Source organism: Littorina saxatilis, linkage group LG16 (assembly GCF_037325665.1).
Source record: "Littorina saxatilis isolate snail1 linkage group LG16, US_GU_Lsax_2.0, whole genome shotgun sequence".
Classification (NCBI taxonomy): Eukaryota; Metazoa; Mollusca; class Gastropoda; order Littorinimorpha; family Littorinidae; genus Littorina; species Littorina saxatilis.
The window spans coordinates 7,881,123-7,899,291 of NC_090260.1; the positions used below are offsets into that span (position 1 = coordinate 7,881,123).

The window sequence follows — 18,169 nt, forward strand, 5'->3', positions numbered from 1 at the left end:
GGTACAAAGATCAACAGTGAAATTTGACAGGGTAAGTTCCCCCGCAGCTTGGTCAAAAATGCGGGGGACCTTATCTGGTGTCTGTGGGGGACCTTATCTGGTGTCTGCGGGGGACCTTATCTGGTGTCTGCGGGGGACCTTATCTGGTGTCTGCGGGGGACCTTATCTGGTGTCTGCGGGGGACCTTATCTGGTGTCTGCGGGGGACCTTACCCACTGAGAATCGAGTACATGTACCACAAAATAACGCTAGATTAGAGCAGCTTATCCGCGATGCTGGTGCCCCAAAACGCGCATACAAGTCTGCAAGGTATCGAAGATTGAACTGTGAGTATTAGACTAGTGATTCCAAGGTAGTTCTGGGTTAATTTGTAAGAAATTAAGACCTCTATGCGTAATTTTCACGGACTTCGGCAGAAAATCGAACGCCACTGTTCACGAGTACACAACAAGACCTAGGCAATCCTGCTTCGGACTATCTATAATAAATAATGTAATCTGCCCTAAAATACCTTCACAGGGCAATTCTTTTACGATATATCAAATCTGCTTCCGCGTGCGGGGGACATAATCGTGTGTAGCGCCTGCGGTGGACACAACTAGGCGTTCCATGATCCAGGGCGTGAGATAGCATCAGATAGCATCAGATAGCATCAGATAGCAACATTTTCCCGGGAATCCTCCCTTGTGCCCTCGATTTACATTTTGAAATTCTATGTGCACTCCCCCCCCCCCCCCTCCTTTTTCCCCTCCTCCCTCCCCGCTCCCCCCTTACAAACTGATTAGCCCCTGCACACACACACCGCAAGCATAAACGGCTGGAATGATCTCCAAACGACAGATGATCCAAGGGGGACTACTACTTTCGTCATTAGATTTATTTTTATCAGGGTGGTTGCTCCCCTTGGCACGCCTGACGGGGAAAGCAGACAGCGGGAGGGCAAACCAATCCCGGAGCAAAACGTGTCAGGGGAAGCAACCTTCGTGGTTAAACACGTTGCGACACACGCAGTTGTTCCCCGTTGTGCCTCTGTTCCAGACGTGTGTGTGGTGTATACTCTACAGTCTCTGGTATTACAACGACATTCAACACACGCAGTTGTTCCCCATTGTGCCTGTGTTCCAGACGTGTGTGTGGTATACCCTAAACCCTAAATATGCGTCAGTGTGTGTTTGTGTGTGTATCTTAGTTGTTGTTGTTGTTGTTGTTGTTGTTGTTGTTGTTGTTGTTGTTGTTGTTGTTGTTGTTGTTGTTGTTGGTGGTGGTGGTGGCGGGTTTTTTTTTTTTGGGGGGGGGGAGGGTGTTTGTTCTTTACTACAGTACCTGAGCCAGGTAAAAGAGTGGTAATTACGGCCCCTACAACGGAAGAGGTGTAATGATGTCGTACAACGGAAGATGTGTGATGAGGTCGTACAACGGAAGAGGTGTGATGAGGTCGTACAACGGAAGAGGTGTAATGATGTCGTACAACGGAAGATGTGTGATGAGGTCGTACAACGGAAGAGGTATGATGAGGTCGTACAACGGAAGATGTGTGATGAGGTCGTACAACGGAAGAGGTGTGATGAGGTCGTACAACGGAAGAGGTGTGATGAGGTCGTACAACGGAAGAGGTGTAATGATGTCGTACAACGGAAGAGGTATGATGAGGTCGTACAACGGACATTGTCAGTTCATTGTTGTTATGTTTCCGCAATAACATGAGCTGCACATGCATATACTGATATAGCAATAACATGAACTGCACATGCATATAGCAATAACATGAACTGCACATGTATATGTATAGGTTACAACACGAGTGGTTTTTTATATGGCTTGTATTTCAGTCAAGACCCAGCGGATGAATATCATCGGGAGACACGAGCCTCTGGCGAGTGGCTCTCGATTGATATTCCCGCTGGGTCTTGACTGAAATACAAGCCATATAAAAAACCACGAGTGTTGTAATCTGTATATCCCATTCTACCATCAAACACAAAGTGTAGACTACTAGCGGCACTGTTGCGATCTGTGCAGGGTAAAACTGTTGCCAGCGAGACTTAGCCCTTTTGCAACCTTAAACTAAGTGACCGTCGCTGAAAAAATAAAACGAATGAGTGCATCGATAAGTACGCGGTAACACTACTTTCAGACCATTTAAAAGCTTTAAGTAAAGGTTCATAAGTTGCAAGAAAGTAATGAAGTCGAATAGAAATTAATTTAGTTGAAGCGCACAATTCTTTTGTTTTGCGTTTCAGGTCGGCAGAACGGGCGAAACGGGTTTGGGACCCATTTGGCTTACTCGATTCAGAATCGATTCCACGTTGTTTTTCTCGAACGTGTGTAATTAGGCTTATTGACAGAGAAGCAAATTTTAGGGAACAAATATGTAGGTTTAGATTTAACCATTTGCTCCCTATTTGAAATGTATCTACGTGATAAACTTTTGCGAGTGTGTTTGCATGGATGAACTTAAACTGGTATGGGAGTGAGGAAAACGCGACCGACACGTCTGTCACCGCCGATTGATTGCATTTTGAAGGAATATGACTGGATTACGGAAAAATATGTGGACTTACTGCAGAGCCAGACAAAAGAGTAGACTTGCTCGCAAAACACGTGAAACAGCCGATGTTTGATAGCTGAAGGCGCACACCAAAACACACTTCCGACAGATTCTCAAAAGTCGTCTGCTAACGATGCAAGGGGAGGGTACTCGTGTTTTTGTTTTGGTTCGCTAGCATCTGGTTATCTTGTAAGTTGAATGTTCGTTTTTTTCGACCTGCATTGCTTTCATAATGAAAGAAACTTTTGCTTATTGCATCTCATACATCAGATCAGTTCTGAGATTCATTTTTGCGTGCAACTGATATGGTTTTCTGAGCCGTGCAATACGATTTTAGAACTTCATACAAATGTGTCACATTGTTCGGCGCGAGGTCAAAGGTCGGGAGGAAAGTAGTCCTTTGCCCAAATCGGAATCTGCACTATCATATATTTTTTGGAGTCCATGATGTATTTATTGAGCTATAAAAATACAACATATATACCCATACTGAAGTAACAGAGACAAAGAAGGGAGGTCATGGGATATATAGCAATAACATGAACTGCACATGCATATAGCAATAACATGAACTGCACATGCATATAGCAGGGACCTCTCGTCAACTTCTATTTTTGAGTTATGAAATCCGTTTTTGTTCTCCTTTTTTTTCCTTCATCGGAATGTGTTTAATTTTATGTTGAAACAGTGTGCATTTCTTTGGTGAAAATACAAAACAGAGCAAGAAGAGTTGAGCGTTAGTCCAGGCGTTGAATTAAGTCACAATGACGGCACTGATGCTCAAAACGATTCCTAGAAAACAGCGTCAAATGTTTGAAAATGGTGTCCAAATAATGTTAATAAAACACTTTGAAAAGGATCATCTGACTGCAAGAGAAAGATTGACGACGACAAAATTACATCGCACAATGATTCTATGGTGTTCAAAGTACTTACCTAACAATTCTGAAAACCAAAAACACGTTTTTGGACTAAACGTTTGGGCCATCTCTGGCCTTAACCCCTCGTTAACCCCTCGTTAAACACTCGTGCATGTCCAAAACAAACCTGGTAGAAACTTGCTCAAAACCAAATAGAGAGAACAAGTACTTGGGGCTCGATCGGTCAACTGGTGGTTATGGATGTCCAGTTGCCGTTTCAGTCCCGCAACTTAAAATGGTGCTCGGGCGTTATTTCATACTGAATCAGAATTCCAAATCTATAATCGGGGGCAGTAAACGTTCTGTCTGTCTGTCTGTCTGCACTTTAAGTCTCAGGATTTCATTGGTCGATTGGTTTAAAAAAAGTTTATTCAATAAATTCCATTGGTACTATTACCGCATACATGAAATAAGGAACATGGAGCACAACAAGCTAGGCTTATAAGCGTACTCTTAAAAGCAAATGAAATTTGGCGGACGATTTTAATATAACAAATTTGAAATAATGTCAAAATAATAATGGTAAATTATGGTAGACAAATATGTAACAATAAAAGGAAAAAAACCACCAAAAGAACAAAAAAAACAATGCTAAACTAACAACAGTACTCACACGCGCTCGCACACTCACTCGCACACACACACGCATACAATGACTTCCACATGGTTGAAAATAGAATACTACCAGAACAAGGAAATGTAAACAGTACTGCACATGGTCGTTTCGAACATGGATGAGATAAATGCATTCATTATTCAAAACGTTTGCTTAATAAGATAAACCTGAATAACTGGTCAAATATCAATGCATTTTCGCTGTCTGACTTAATAATAATAAGAAGAACATTTATATAGCGCTAAATCAAAAACTTTCGTTAAAAAGGCTTGCTCTAAGCGCTTGACATCTAAACTAAAACGTCATTCACACTCTTTACAATGATGTACAAGAACTTCATGTCACACTCTTTCATTCAGTATAGCACCATTCACACAGTTGTTATTCTGTACAAGACAATAAGTTAGTCTAACATTTAGAATGTTCATAAGATGAAAACAAGAGAAAACCAGACTGATTAAAACAACTGCTTAGTGCTAACAAAGCATGAATCTTAATGATAACGTAATACATGTTTAACTGTTAAGACCATAAAAAAACCTATATGCTAAAATAACTTCGAACTTTTAAGAACTTCTTATAAGATACACAGCACATCTAGATAAACACCAGAATGATAAAACAAAAGGCAACTCGTTAAAACTATTAAATGCATCAATGTCTAAAACACGAAAGACTCAAATATAAGATACACAATTCTCTAAAATTGTTTATTAAAACTGAAACCGACCTGCTCAAAGTAAACCATACCCACCCCCTCCCTACCCACCCCCAACCCTCCTCCTACACTAAATACTAATTATTTCTACTCTTAACTTCCCAACTACACGTTATCCATAAACTATGCACAGGAACATGTGTGTCAGCATTATGTGGCACCGACATGACTTGTGCATATCTAGCCTACAGCTAAGGGTTAAAGTTAAAGGACTACTGCAGTGAAAAATTATATTTATAATAATTTAAAACAAAAGACAAAAATAACAAGCTGAATAGAGATGGAACCGTTACAGAACAGGATGGCAAAATGTTGCGACTTTAGGAGTTGTGTTTCAGGAAGAGGTGAGTTTTGAGTGCTCGCTTGAATGACTGTACTGACTGAGAGTGGCGAATGTGAGAGGGGAGAGAGTTCCATTGAGTAGATGCGCAAAATGCAAAAGTGCGTTGTCCATATGCTTTTGATTTTGTGTGTGGGATGACTAGGGTGCGGCTATCAGAAGAGGAGCGGAGTTGTCTAGCAGGAGTGTATACAGTGAGAAGTTCAGAGAAATAAGCAGGAGACGAGGCAGAGAAGAAGTGAAAGCAGAGAGTGGACAGTTTGTATTCAATGCGGGCTTGGATGGGTAACCAGTGGAGTGTGCGGCGAAGTGGTGTGACATGATCTTTTTTTCGTGCTTTGAGGATCAGTCGTGCTGCAGAATTTTGAACTTTCTGTAGTTTGTGCAGGAGGTAGAGTGGACAGCCAGAGAGAAGAGAGTTACAGTAGTCAAGTTTAGAAAGAACAAGAGAGCAGACTAGAGTGTTTGTAGTTTGAACGGACAGAGTATGGCGGATGGTTGCGATCTTGCGGAGTTCAAAGTATGCGGACCTACAGATGTTGGAGATGTGCTTGTTGAGTGTCATGTCTGAGGAGATGGTGAAGCCGAGGTTTCTAGCTGAAGAAGAGAAAGAGATGTCGGTATTGCCTACTTGGACAGACGAAGGTTGAAAATTTGGGAACTTAGTGGACTTTTTCATGCACAGAAGTGCCTCTGTCTTATCATCATTTAGTTTTAACTTATTTTCTACCATCCATGACTTAACATCTAAGATACAGGTCTGAATGGTCTGGATGGCGGCATGTGTCTCAGCGGGGGAACTAGGCTTATACAACTGGGTATCATCAGCAAAAGACTGGTTTGAAACGGAATGATTTTGAATGAGGGCAGACAAGGGTTTGGTATACATAATGAAGAGGACGGGGCCAAGTACAGAGCCTTGAGGGACACCGAAAACAAGGGGGGCTGGGGCTGATCTCTGACTTGTTTCTATTGCCATACAGAAAATCATCAGCGGTTAGCAAATCATAGTTGGGCAGTGTTGACAAGGTGACTTCACGTATTTGAAGAGATAAGGGGCAATGAAAAATATAGTGCTCCGCATTTTCAACAGGATAACCACAAGTGCATGACGGGTCGGGAATTAAATGTCTGTCAAATAGATCACTATTTAGATTGCTGATCCTCAATCTCAGTCTGCAATGGATAATTTCTGATTTTCGATCAGATGTGTATCTATACGAGGGAACAACAGAATCATCAGAACTAATACGTTTTTTAAATAACCCAATAGAATCAAGTTGTTTTACAGTATCTGGAAGCTCATTCCACAGGGAAGTCGAAGACAGAAAAAATGACTTTTTATACAATTCAGTTCGAGAGTGGGGAGTCTGTCTGTCAAGTGGTCTTCGTCTATGGTAAGGGTTCACAGAAGCAACGAGAAGAGGCAGACGTTCTAGTAAGTATGATGGCACGCGTGCATTAACTAATTTGAAATACAAAATCAATTTGTGTCTTTTTCGCCTCTCCTTCAGTGTTGTAAATCCTGATTCATCGTACAATTTTTGGTGACTCGTGCCACGAACTGCACCTATAATGGTTCTTATGGCATCAAGATGCAAGTTTTCTAATAAAGTAGCTAATCTGTCAGAACAGTTATCCCAAATGACGTCAGAAAAATCAAAATGGGGAGTAATAAAAGATTTATACATAAGTTCAAGTGCCTTTCGGCTGAGGCGATACTTATAGGACCGAAAACACGAGAGAAGAACACGTACTTTAGATATAATTGACTGAACATGTGATTCCCATTTGCAGTCGCTCTGAATCAGTACACCAAGATGTTTGTGAACGTGGTTTTCTCTCAGAATTGTTCCATCAAATACAAGAGGTTTCAGGCATTCTATTTCCAGAAAAGGTCATCAAATCTGTTTTTAAATTATTGAAATTAACTTTCCATTTTTCCGCCCAGTGTGCAATTTGGTCGATTGAGTTGGTCTCAGGATTTCATTGGTCGATTGAGCTGGTCTCAGGATTTCATTGGTCGATTGAGTTGGTCTCAGGATTTCATTGGTCGATTGAGCTGGTCTCAGGATTTCATTGGTCGATTGAGCTGGTCTCAGGATTTCATTGGTCGATTGAGCTGGTCTCAGGATTTCATTGGTCGATTGAGCTGGTCTCAGGATTTCATTGGTCGATTGAGCTGGTCTCAGGATTTCATTGGTCGATTGAGCTGAATGTTGGTGTCCTGGAAAAAGGGAACACTGTCTGGGATGTCCTGTACCTATACTGTAGGGGGGATGTCCTGTACCTATACTGTAGGGGGGATGTCCTGTACCTATACTCTAAGGGGGATGTCCTGTACCTATACTGTAGGGGGGATGTCCTGTACCTATACTCTAGGGGGGATGTCCTATACCTATACGGTAGGGGGGATGTCCTATACCTATACTGTAGGGGGGATGTGAGCTATACTCTAGGAGGATGTCCTATACCTATACTGTAGGGGGATGTCCTATGAAACAACACTCAAAGCAAGGTACATGCTTTTTCCAGGGGTGGGGTTCCGGAACCCCTGGAACCCCCCCCCCCCCCTGGGTCCGGCCCTGTGTCCTATACTGTAGGGGGATGTCCTATACTTATACTGTAGTCCTATACCTATACTGTAGGGGGGATGTCCTATACCTATACTGCAGGGGGGATGTCCTATACCTATACTCTAAGAGGGATGTCCTATACCTATACTCTAGGGGGGATGTCCTATACCTATACTGTAGGGGTATGTCCTATGCCTATACTGTAGGGGGGATGTCCTATACCTATACTGTAGGTGGGGTGTCCTATACCTATACTCTAGGGGGGGATGTCCTATACCTATACTCTAGGGGGGATGTCCTATACCTATACGGTAGGGGGGATGTCCTATACATATACTGTAGGGGGGATGTGAGCTATACTCTAGGGGGATGTCCTATACCTATACTGTAGGGGGGATGTCCTATACCTATACTGTAGGTGGATGTCCTATACCTATACTGTAGGTGGATGTCCTATACTGTAGGGGGATGTCCTATACCTATACTGTAGGGGGGATGTCCTATACCTATACTCTAAGGGGGATGTCCTGTACCTATACTGTAGGTGGATGTCATATACCTATACTGTAAGGGGATGTCCTATACCTATACTGTAGGGGGGATGTCCTATACCTATACTCTAGGGGGGATGTCCTATACCTATACTCTAGGGGGGATGTCCTATACCTATACTGTAGGGGGGCGGTGTCCTATACATATACTGTAGGGGGGATGTGAGCTATACTCTAGGGGGATGTCCTATACCTATACTGTAGGGGGATGTCCTATACCTATACTGCAGGGGGGATGTCCTATACCTATACTGTAGGTGGATGTCCTATACTGTAGGGGGATGTCCTATACCTATACTGTAGGGGGGATGTCCTATACCTATACTCTAAGGGGGATGTCCTGTACCTATACTGTAGGTGGATGTCATATACCTATACTGTAAGGGGATGTCCTATACCTATACTGTAGGGGGATGTGAGCTATACTTTAGGGGATGTCCTATACCTATACTGTAGGGGGGATGTCCTATACCTATACTCTAGGGGGGATGTCCTATACCTATACTCTAGGGGGGATGTCCTATACCTATACCTATACTGTAGTCCTATACCTATACTGTAGGGGGGATGTCCTATACCTATACGGTGGGGGGGATGTCCTATACCTATACTGTAGGTGGATGTCCTATACCTATACTGTAGGTGGATGTCCTATACCTATACTGTAGGGGGATGTCCTATACCTATACTGTAGGTGGATGTCCTATACCTATACTGTAGGGGGGATGTCCTATACCTATACTGTAGGGGGATGTCCTATACCTATACTGTAGGTGGATGTCCTATACCTATACTGTAGGGGGATGTCCTATACCTATACTGTAGGTGGATGTCCTATACCTATACTGTAGGGGGATGTCCTATACCTATACTGTAGGGGGGATGTCCTATACCTATACTGTAGTCCTATACCTATACTGTAGGGGGGATGTCCTATACCTATACGGTAGGGGGGATGTCCTATACCTATACTGTAGGGGGATGTCCTATACCTATACTGTAGGGGGATGTCCTATACCTATACTGTAGGTGGATGTCCTATACCTATACTGTAGGGGGATGTCCTATACCTATACTGTAGGTGGATGTCCTATGCCTATACTGTAGGGGGATGTGAGCTATACTTTAGGGGATGTCCTATACCTATACTGTAGGGGGGATGTCCTATACCTATACTGTAGGGGGATGTCCTATACCTATACTGTAGGGGGGATGTGAGCTATACTCTAGGGGGGATGTCCTATACCTATACTCTAGGAGGATGTCCTATACCTATACTCTAGGGGGGATGAGCTATACTCTAGGGGGGATGTGAGCTATACTCTAGGGGGGGATGTCCTATACCTATACTCTAGGGGGATGTCCTATACCTGTACTGTAGGGGGGGATGTCCTATACCTATACTCTAGGGGGGATGTGAGCTATACTCTAGGGGGGATGTGAGCTATACACGCGCCACACAAGCTAGCGAGACAAGGAATCAGACAGTGGCTCGGATCGTCTTTCACACCTCATTTCGTGTGACGTCAAGCACACCTCATTTTTGTGTGACGTCAAGCACACCTCATTTCGTGTGACGTCAAGCACACCTATTTTCGTGTGACCGTCGTCAAGTTTTGATGTTCAGGGCGGGCTGTTACCAGAAATCATTCCGTCTGGATTTTAAATTCAATTTTTGATCAATCATTACTACTACATATGGAACGCACCTGGAGGTCACGCCTTGTTCGGATACACAGCGTGAGACAGGTACACAGCGTGACTCGGACAGGTACACAGCGTGAGACAGGTAGGGGAAGGGCCCCTAATATGGACCACTTTTTGTTTATTGCTGATAACTAGCTTGTTTTCTTGCGAAGAAGTTTCATTTTGTGGTTGGTAGTCCTTCTCTCTTAGTTTAACAGTTAGGCCTAATTGGAGTGAAATAGCTTTGATAGACCTTCAGTAAAAATTAAATACAGAAAAAATCACGAATCACTGTAAAAAGCCCCCTATACTTCAAAATAACATGATACAACTTAGTGTGCAAGTCAGACAAATTCAAATATGCTTTAGATTTATCTGTTTCGGGTTGATGAGAGCATTATTTGAAGCACACCAGGAAACTGAAGAAGCTTATCAAAAACAGAATGAATTTGTTTTTTGTTTTTTTTAAATCTCGAGGGCTAGTAGGTTATTTTCAGCAAGCTTCTTAATGAATTAATTAAAATTGCCTTCAATTTTTATTTTCTTTGATTTGTTGAAGGTGGTCCATATTAGGGGTCTCACACATACTTTGAGGTTTTGCTATTATTTTTTGTTTGCAGTATAAACTCGGGGTACACACTGTTAAAATGTAACAAATGCTGTCTTAGCTGTCATATATAGCCATTTTTGTGTTATGAAAGCTTTGACTGTGGACGTATTAGACGGCAAATTTAGAGTGAACGCTGCCAAAAGTGAAAAAAAGCGAAAAAGCCTAACGGTTTTGAGGTTTGTGTTTCTGCAACTGTTTTGACATGTGCAACTTATCCAGAGAGAATGAATAAAGCGAATGAAATTGTTTTGAGCGCTCTAGCGCCGTTAGTTTGTCAGAACAGGAGGTGGTCCATAGTAGGAACCGGTCCATATTAGGAGCCTTTCCCCTACACAGCGTGAGACAGGTACACAGCGTGAGACAGGCACACAATGTGAGACAGGTACAGAGTGTGAGACAGGTACACAGTGTGAGACAGGTACACAGCGTGAGACAGGTTCAGAGTGTGAGACAGGTACAGAGTGTGAGACAGGTACAGAGTGTGAGACAGGTACACAGCGTGAGACAGGTACAGAGTGTGAGACAGGTACACAATGTGAGACAGGTACAGAGTGTGAGACAGGTACACAGCGTGAGACAGGTACACAATGTGAGACAGGTACAGAGTTATTATTAAGATTCATGTTTTGTTAGCACTAAGCAGTTGTTTTAATCAGTCTGGTTTTCTCTTGTTTTCATTTTATGAACATTTTAAATGTTAGACTAACTTATTGTTTTGTACAGAATAATAACTGTGTGAATGGTGTTATACTGAATGAAAGAGTGTGACATGAAGTTCTTGTACATCATTGTAAAGAGTGTGAATGACGTTTTAGTTTAGATGTCAAGCGCTTAGAGCAAGCCTTTTTAACGAAAGTTTTTGATTTAGCGCTATATAAATGTTCTTATTATTATTATTATTATTAGTGTGAGACAGGTACACAGCGTGAGACAGGTACACAATGTGAGACAGGTACAGAGTGTGAGACAGGTACACAGCGTGAGACAGGTACACAGCGTGAGACAGGTACACAGCGTGAGACAGGTTCACATTGTGAGACAGGTACACAGCGTGAGACAGGTACACAGCGTGAGACAGGTTCAGAGTGTGAGACAGGTACAGAGTGTGAGACAGGTACAGAGTGTGAGACAGGTACACAGCGTGAGACAGGTACAGAGTGTGAGACAGGTACACAGTGTGAGACAGGTACAGAGTGTGAGACAGGTACACAGCGTGAGACAGGTACAGAGTGTGAGACAGGTACACAATGTGAGACAGGTACAGAGTGTGAGACAGGTACACAGCGTGAGACAGGTACACAATGTGAGACAGGTACAGAGTGTGAGACAGGTACACAGCGTGAGACAGGTACACAATGTGAGACAGGTACAGAGTGTGAGACAGGTACACAGCGTGAGACAGGTACAGAGTGTGAGACAGGTACACATTGTGAGACAGGTACACAGCGTGAGACAGGTACACAGCGTGAGACAGGTACACAATGTGAGACAGGTACAGAGTGTGAGACAGGTACAGAGTGTGAGACAGGTTCACATTGTGAGACAGGTACACAGCGTGAGACAGGTACACAGTGTGAGACAGGTACACAGCGTGAGACAGTTACACAGCGTGAGACAGGTACACAGTGTGAGACAGGTACACAATGTGAGACAGGTACAGAGTGTGAGACAGGTACACAGCGTGAGACAGGTACACAATGTGAGACAGGTACAGAGTGTGAGACAGGTACACAGCGTGAGACAGGTACAGAGTGTGAGACAGGTACACATTGTGAGACAGGTACACAGCGTGAGACAGGTACACAATGTGAGACAGGTACACAATGTGAGACAGGTACACAGCGTGAGACAGGTACACAGCGTGAGACAGGTACAGAGTGTGAGACAGGTACACAGCGTGAGACAGGTACAGAGTGTGAGACAGGTACACAGTGTGAGACAGGTACACAGCGTGAGACAGGTACACAGCGTGAGACAGGTACAGAGTGTGAGACAGGTACACAGCGTGAGACAGGTACACAATGTGAGACAGGTACAGAGTGTGAGACAGGTACACAGCGTGAGACAGGTACAGAGTGTGAGACAGGTACACATTGTGAGACAGGTACACAGCGTGAGACAGGTACACAGCGTGAGACAGGTACACAGCGTGAGACAGGTACACAGCGTGAGACAGGTACAGAGTGTGAGACAGGTACAGAGTGTGAGACAGGTACACAGCGTGAGACAGGTACAGAGTGTGAGACAGGTACACATTGTGAGACAGGTACACAGCGTGAGACAGGTACACAGCGTGAGACAGGTACAGAGTGTGAGACAGGTACACATTGTGAGACAGGTACACAATGTGAGACAGGTACAGAGTGTGAGACAGGTACAGAGTGTGAGACAGGTTCACAGTGTGAGACAGGTACACAGCGTGAGACAGGTACACAGCGTGAGACAGGTACACAATGTGAGACAGGTACAGAGTGTGAGACAGGTACAGAGTGTGAGACAGGTACAGAGTGTGAGACAGGTACACAGTGTGAGACAGGTACAGAGTGTGAGACAGGTACAGAGTGTGAGACAGGTACACAGTGTGAGACAGGTACACAGCGTGAGACAGGTTCACATTGTGAGACAGGTACACAGCGTGAGACAGGTACACAGCGTGAGACAGGTACAGAGTGTGAGACAGGTACACAATGTGAGACAGGTACACAGCGTGAGACAGGTACACAGTGTGAGACAGGTACACAGCGTGAGACAGGTACACAGCGTGAGACAGGTACAGAGTGTAAGACAGGTACAGAGTGTGAGACAGGTTCACAGTGTGAGACAGGTACAGAGTGTGAGACAGGTTCACAGTGTGAGACAGGTACACATTGTGAGACAGGTACACAGCGTGAGACAGGTACACAATGTAAGACAGGTACAGAGTGTGAGACAGGTACAGAGTGTGAGACAGGTTCACAGTGTGAGACAGGTACACAGCGTGAGACAGGTACACAGCGTGAGACAGGTACACAATGTGAGACAGGTACAGAGTGTGAGACAGGTACAGAGTGTGAGACAGGTACAGAGTGTGAGACAGGTACACAGTGTGAGACAGGTACACAGTGTGAGACAGGTACACAGCGTGAGACAGGTACACAATGTGAGACAGGTACACAATGTGAGACAGGTACAGAGTGTAAGACAGGTACAGAGTGTGAGACAGGTACACAGTGTGAGACAGGTTCACAGTGTGAGACAGGTACACATTGTGAGACAGGTACACAGCGTGAGACAGGTACACAATGTGAGACAGGTACAGAGTGTAAGACAGGTACAGAGTGTGAGACAGGTTCACAGTGTGAGACAGGTACAGAGTGTGAGACAGGTTCACAGTGTGAGACAGGTACACAGCGTGAGACAGGTACACAGTGTGAGACAGGTACACAATGTGAGACAGGTACAGAGTGTGAGACAGGTACACAGCGTGAGACAGGTACACAATGTGAGACAGGTACAGAGTGTGAGACAGGTACACAGCGTGAGACAGGTACACAGCGTGAGACAGGTACACAGCGTGAGACAGGTACACAGTGTGAGACAGGTACACAGCGTGAGACAGGTACACAGTGTGAGACAGGTACACAGTGTGAGACAGGTACACAGTGTGAGACAGGTACAGAGTGTGAGACAGGTACACAGCGTGAGACAGGTACACAGCGTGAGACAGGTACAGAGTGTGAGACAGGTACACAGTGTGAGACAGGTACACAGTGTGAGACAGGTACACAGTGTGAGACAAGTACAGAGTGTGAGACAGGTACACAGTGTGAGACAGGTACACAGCGTGAGACAGGTACACAGTGTGAGACAGGTACAGAGTGTGAGACAGGTACACAATGTGAGACAGGTACAGAGTGTGAGACGGGTACAGAGTGTGAGACAGGTACACAGTGTGAGACAGGTACACAGTGTGAGACAGGTACAGAGTGTGAGACAGGTACACAATGTGAGACAGGTACAGAGTGTGAGACGGGTACAGAGTGTGAGACAGTTACACAGTGTGAGACAGGTACAGAGCCTGGTGTGAGACAGGTACAGAGTGTGAGACAGGTACAGAGTGTGAGACAGGTACACAGCGTGAGACAGGTACACAGCGTGAGACAGGTACACAGTGTGAGACAGGTACAGAGTGTGAGACAGGTACACAGTGTGAGACAGGTACACAGTGTGAGACAGGTACAGAGTGTGAGACAGGTACACAATGTGAGACAGGTACAGAGTGTGAGACAGGTACAGAGTGTGAGACAGGTACACAGTGTGAGACAGGTACACAGCGTGAGACAGGTACAGAGTGTGAGACAGGTACAGAGTGTGAGACAGGTACACAGTGTGAGACAGGTACACAGCGTGAGACAGGTTCACATTGTGAGACAGGTACAGAGTGTGAGACAGGTACACAGTGTGAGACAGGTACACAGTGTGAGACAGGTACAGAGTGTGAGACAGGTACACAATGTGAGACAGGTACAGAGTGTGAGACAGGTACACAGTGTGAGACAGGTACACAGTGTGAGACAGGTACAGAGCCTGGTGTGAGACAGGTACAGAGTGTGAGACAGGTACAGAGTGTGAGACAGGTACACAGCGTGAGACAGGTACACAGCGTGAGACAGGTACACAGTGTGAGACAGGTACACAGCGCGAGACAGGTACACAGCGTGAGACAGGTACACAGTGTGAGACAGTTACACAGCGTGAGACAGGTACACAGTGTGAGACAGGTACACAGCGTGAGACAGGTACACAGCGTGAGACAGGTAGACAGTGTGAGACGGGCTAGTACACAGTGTGAGACAGGTACACAGCGTGAGACAGGTACAGAGTGAGACAGGTACACAGTGTGAGACGGGTACACTACAGCGTGAGACGGGTACACGCTGCAGCTAGAGACGGGTACACACTAGCGTGACTGAGACAGGTACACAGAATGAGATAGGTATATACAGCGTGTGTCACTGCCTGAGACTGATACACGGGTACACAGCGCCGTGAGACGGGTACACAGCTAGAGACATGTACACTGCTAGAGGCGGGTACACAGTGTGTCACAGCCTGTGACACACGGGTACACCGTGCGGTGACGACTCTTAGGGTTACGATACAATGACGGTGCGGGGTCAAGCCGACAAGAGGCGGCCTCAGGGTGTCGGTCTACAGGCGAGGTGGAGCGAGGTGAGGCCCATCTCTAAATCCTCACTTTAACACTTTTAAGTGCCGCGGCTGCGAGCCGGCGCGCGCCGTACCAAGTGACAAGGTAGCCTCGTGGCTGGTGACAAGCGTGCGTGGCGCGTGTATGCAAATGAGGCAGGGTCAAGCCGGTCGTAGTCCCTTTTCTCTGCAACACGGCGTGTCGTCCGCGGTGGCGCTGTGGTAGCGGCGCTCCTTGATCACCGCTTGGCCTCGCTTATCTTGCGCACACGTTCTTCTCACCTCTCTCTCTCTCTCTCTCTCTCTCTGGGAGGGGGGTGGGGGGGTGGGGGGGGGGGGGGGGGGCTCGCGTGTATGTGAGTGTGTGTGCGGCATGATTGTTAGTCTGTGTGTGTGTGTGTGGCATGATTGTTAGTCTGTGCGTGTGTGTGTGGCATGATTGTTAGTCTGTGTGTGTGTGTGCGGCATGATTGTTAGTCTGTGTGTGTGTGTGTGGCATGATTGTTAGTCTGTGTGTGTGCGGCATGATTGTTAGTCTGTGAGTGTTTGTGTGGCATGATTGTTAGTCTGTGAGTGTGTGTGGCATGATTGTTAGTCTGTGAGTGTGTGTGGCATGATTGTTAGTCTGTGAGTGTGTGTGGCATGATTGTTAGTCTGTGAGTGTGTGTGGCATGATTGTTAGTCTGTGAGTGTGTGTGGCATGATTGTTAGTCTGTGAGTGTGTGTGTGGCATGATTGTTAGTCTGTGAGTGTGTGTGGCATGATTGTTAGTCTGTGTGTGTGTGTGGCATGATTGTTAGTCTGTGTGTGTGTGTGTGGCATGATTGTTAGGCTGTGAGTGTGTGTGGCATGATTGTTAGTCTGTGAGTGTGTGTGTGGCATGATTGTTAGTCTGTGAGTGTGTGTGGCATGATTGTTAGTCTGTGTGTGTGTGTGTGGCATGATTGTTAGTCTGTGAGTGTGTGTGTGACATGATTGTTAGTCTGTGAGTGTGTGTGACATGATTGTTAGTCTGTGTGTGTGTGTGTGACATGATTGTTAGTCTGTGTGTGTGTGTGTGGCATGATTGTTAGTCTGTGTGTGTGTGTGGCATGATTGTTAGTCTGTGAGTGTGTGTGTGACATGATTGTTAGTCTGTGTGTGTGTGTGTGGCATGATTGTTGTTAGTCTGTGTGTGTGTGTGTGGCATGATTGTTGATCTGTGTGTGTGTGTGGCATGATTGTTAGTCTGTGTGTGTGTGTGTGGCATGATTGTTAGTCTGTGTGTGTGTGGCATGATTGTTAGTCTGTGTGTGTGTGTGTGGCATGATTGTTGATCTGAGTGTGTGTGTGACATGATTGTTAGTCTGTGTGTGTGTGGCATGATTGTTAGTCTGTGTGTGTGTGGCATGATTGTTAGTCTGTGTGTGTGTGTGTGGCATGATTGTTAGTCTGAGTGTGTGTGGCATGATTGTTAGTCTGTGTGTGTGTGTGTGGCATGATTGTTAGTCTGTGTGTGTGTGTGTGGCATGATTGTTGATCTGAGTGTGTGTGTGACATGATTGTTAGTCTGTGTGTGTGTGGCATGATTGTTAGTCTGTGTGTGTGTGTGTGGCATGATTGTTGATCTGAGTGTGTGTGTGACATGATTGTTAGTCTGTGTGTGTGTGGCATGATTGTTAGTCTGTGTGTGTGTGTGTGGCATGATTGTTGATCTGAGTGTGTGTGTGACATGATTGTTAGTCTGTGTGTGTGTGGCATGATTGTTAGTCTGTGAGTGTGTGTGTGGCATGATTGTTAGTCTGTGAGTGTGTGTGGCATGATTGTTAGTCTGTGTGTGTGTGTGTGGCATGATTGTTGATCTGTGTGTGTGTGTGGCATGATTGTTAGTCTGTGTGTGTGTGTGTGGCATGATTGTTAGTCTGTGAGTGTGTGTGTGGCATGATTGTTAGTCTGTGTGTGAGTGTGTGGCATGATTGTTAGTCTGTGAGTGTGTGTGTGACATGATTGTTAGTCTGTGTGTGTGTGTGACATGATTGTTAGTCTGTGTGTGTGTGTGACATGATTGTTAGTCTGTGAGTGTGTGTGTGACATGATTGTTAGTCTGTGAGTGTGTGTGTGGCATGATTGTTAGTCTGTGTGTGTGTGTGTGGCATGATTGTTAGTCTGTGAGTGTGTGTGTGATATGATTGTTAGTCTGTGTGTGTGTGTGTGGCATGATTGTTAGTCTGTGTGTGTGTGTGACATGATTGTTAGTCTGTGTGTGTGTGTGACATGATTGTTAGTCTGTGAGTGTGTGTGACATGATTGTTAGTCTGTGAGTGTGTGTGACATGATTGTTGATCTGTGTGTGTGTGTGGCATGATTGTTAGTCTGTGTGTGTGTGTGTGGCATGATTGTTAGTCTGTGAGTGTGTGTGGCATGATTGTTAGTCTGTG

The 18,169-nt window shown here is 45.1% G+C and overlaps 1 protein-coding gene across 1 annotated transcript in view; it reads left to right on the top strand.

The window, feature by feature from the left end:
* Positions 1–1,378: 1,378 nt before the first annotated feature.
* Positions 1,379–18,169, top strand: part of LOC138949834 (uro-adherence factor A-like) — a 46,013-nt gene continuing 29,222 nt past the window's right edge. The window contains exons 1-4 of the mRNA XM_070321612.1: positions 1,379–1,640; positions 10,948–11,145; positions 11,518–14,541; positions 14,637–15,419. Coding sequence (XP_070177713.1) covers positions 1,379–1,640; positions 10,948–11,145; positions 11,518–14,541; positions 14,637–15,419 — 4,267 coding nt within the window. The remainder of the gene's footprint in view (positions 1,641–10,947; positions 11,146–11,517; positions 14,542–14,636; positions 15,420–18,169) is intronic.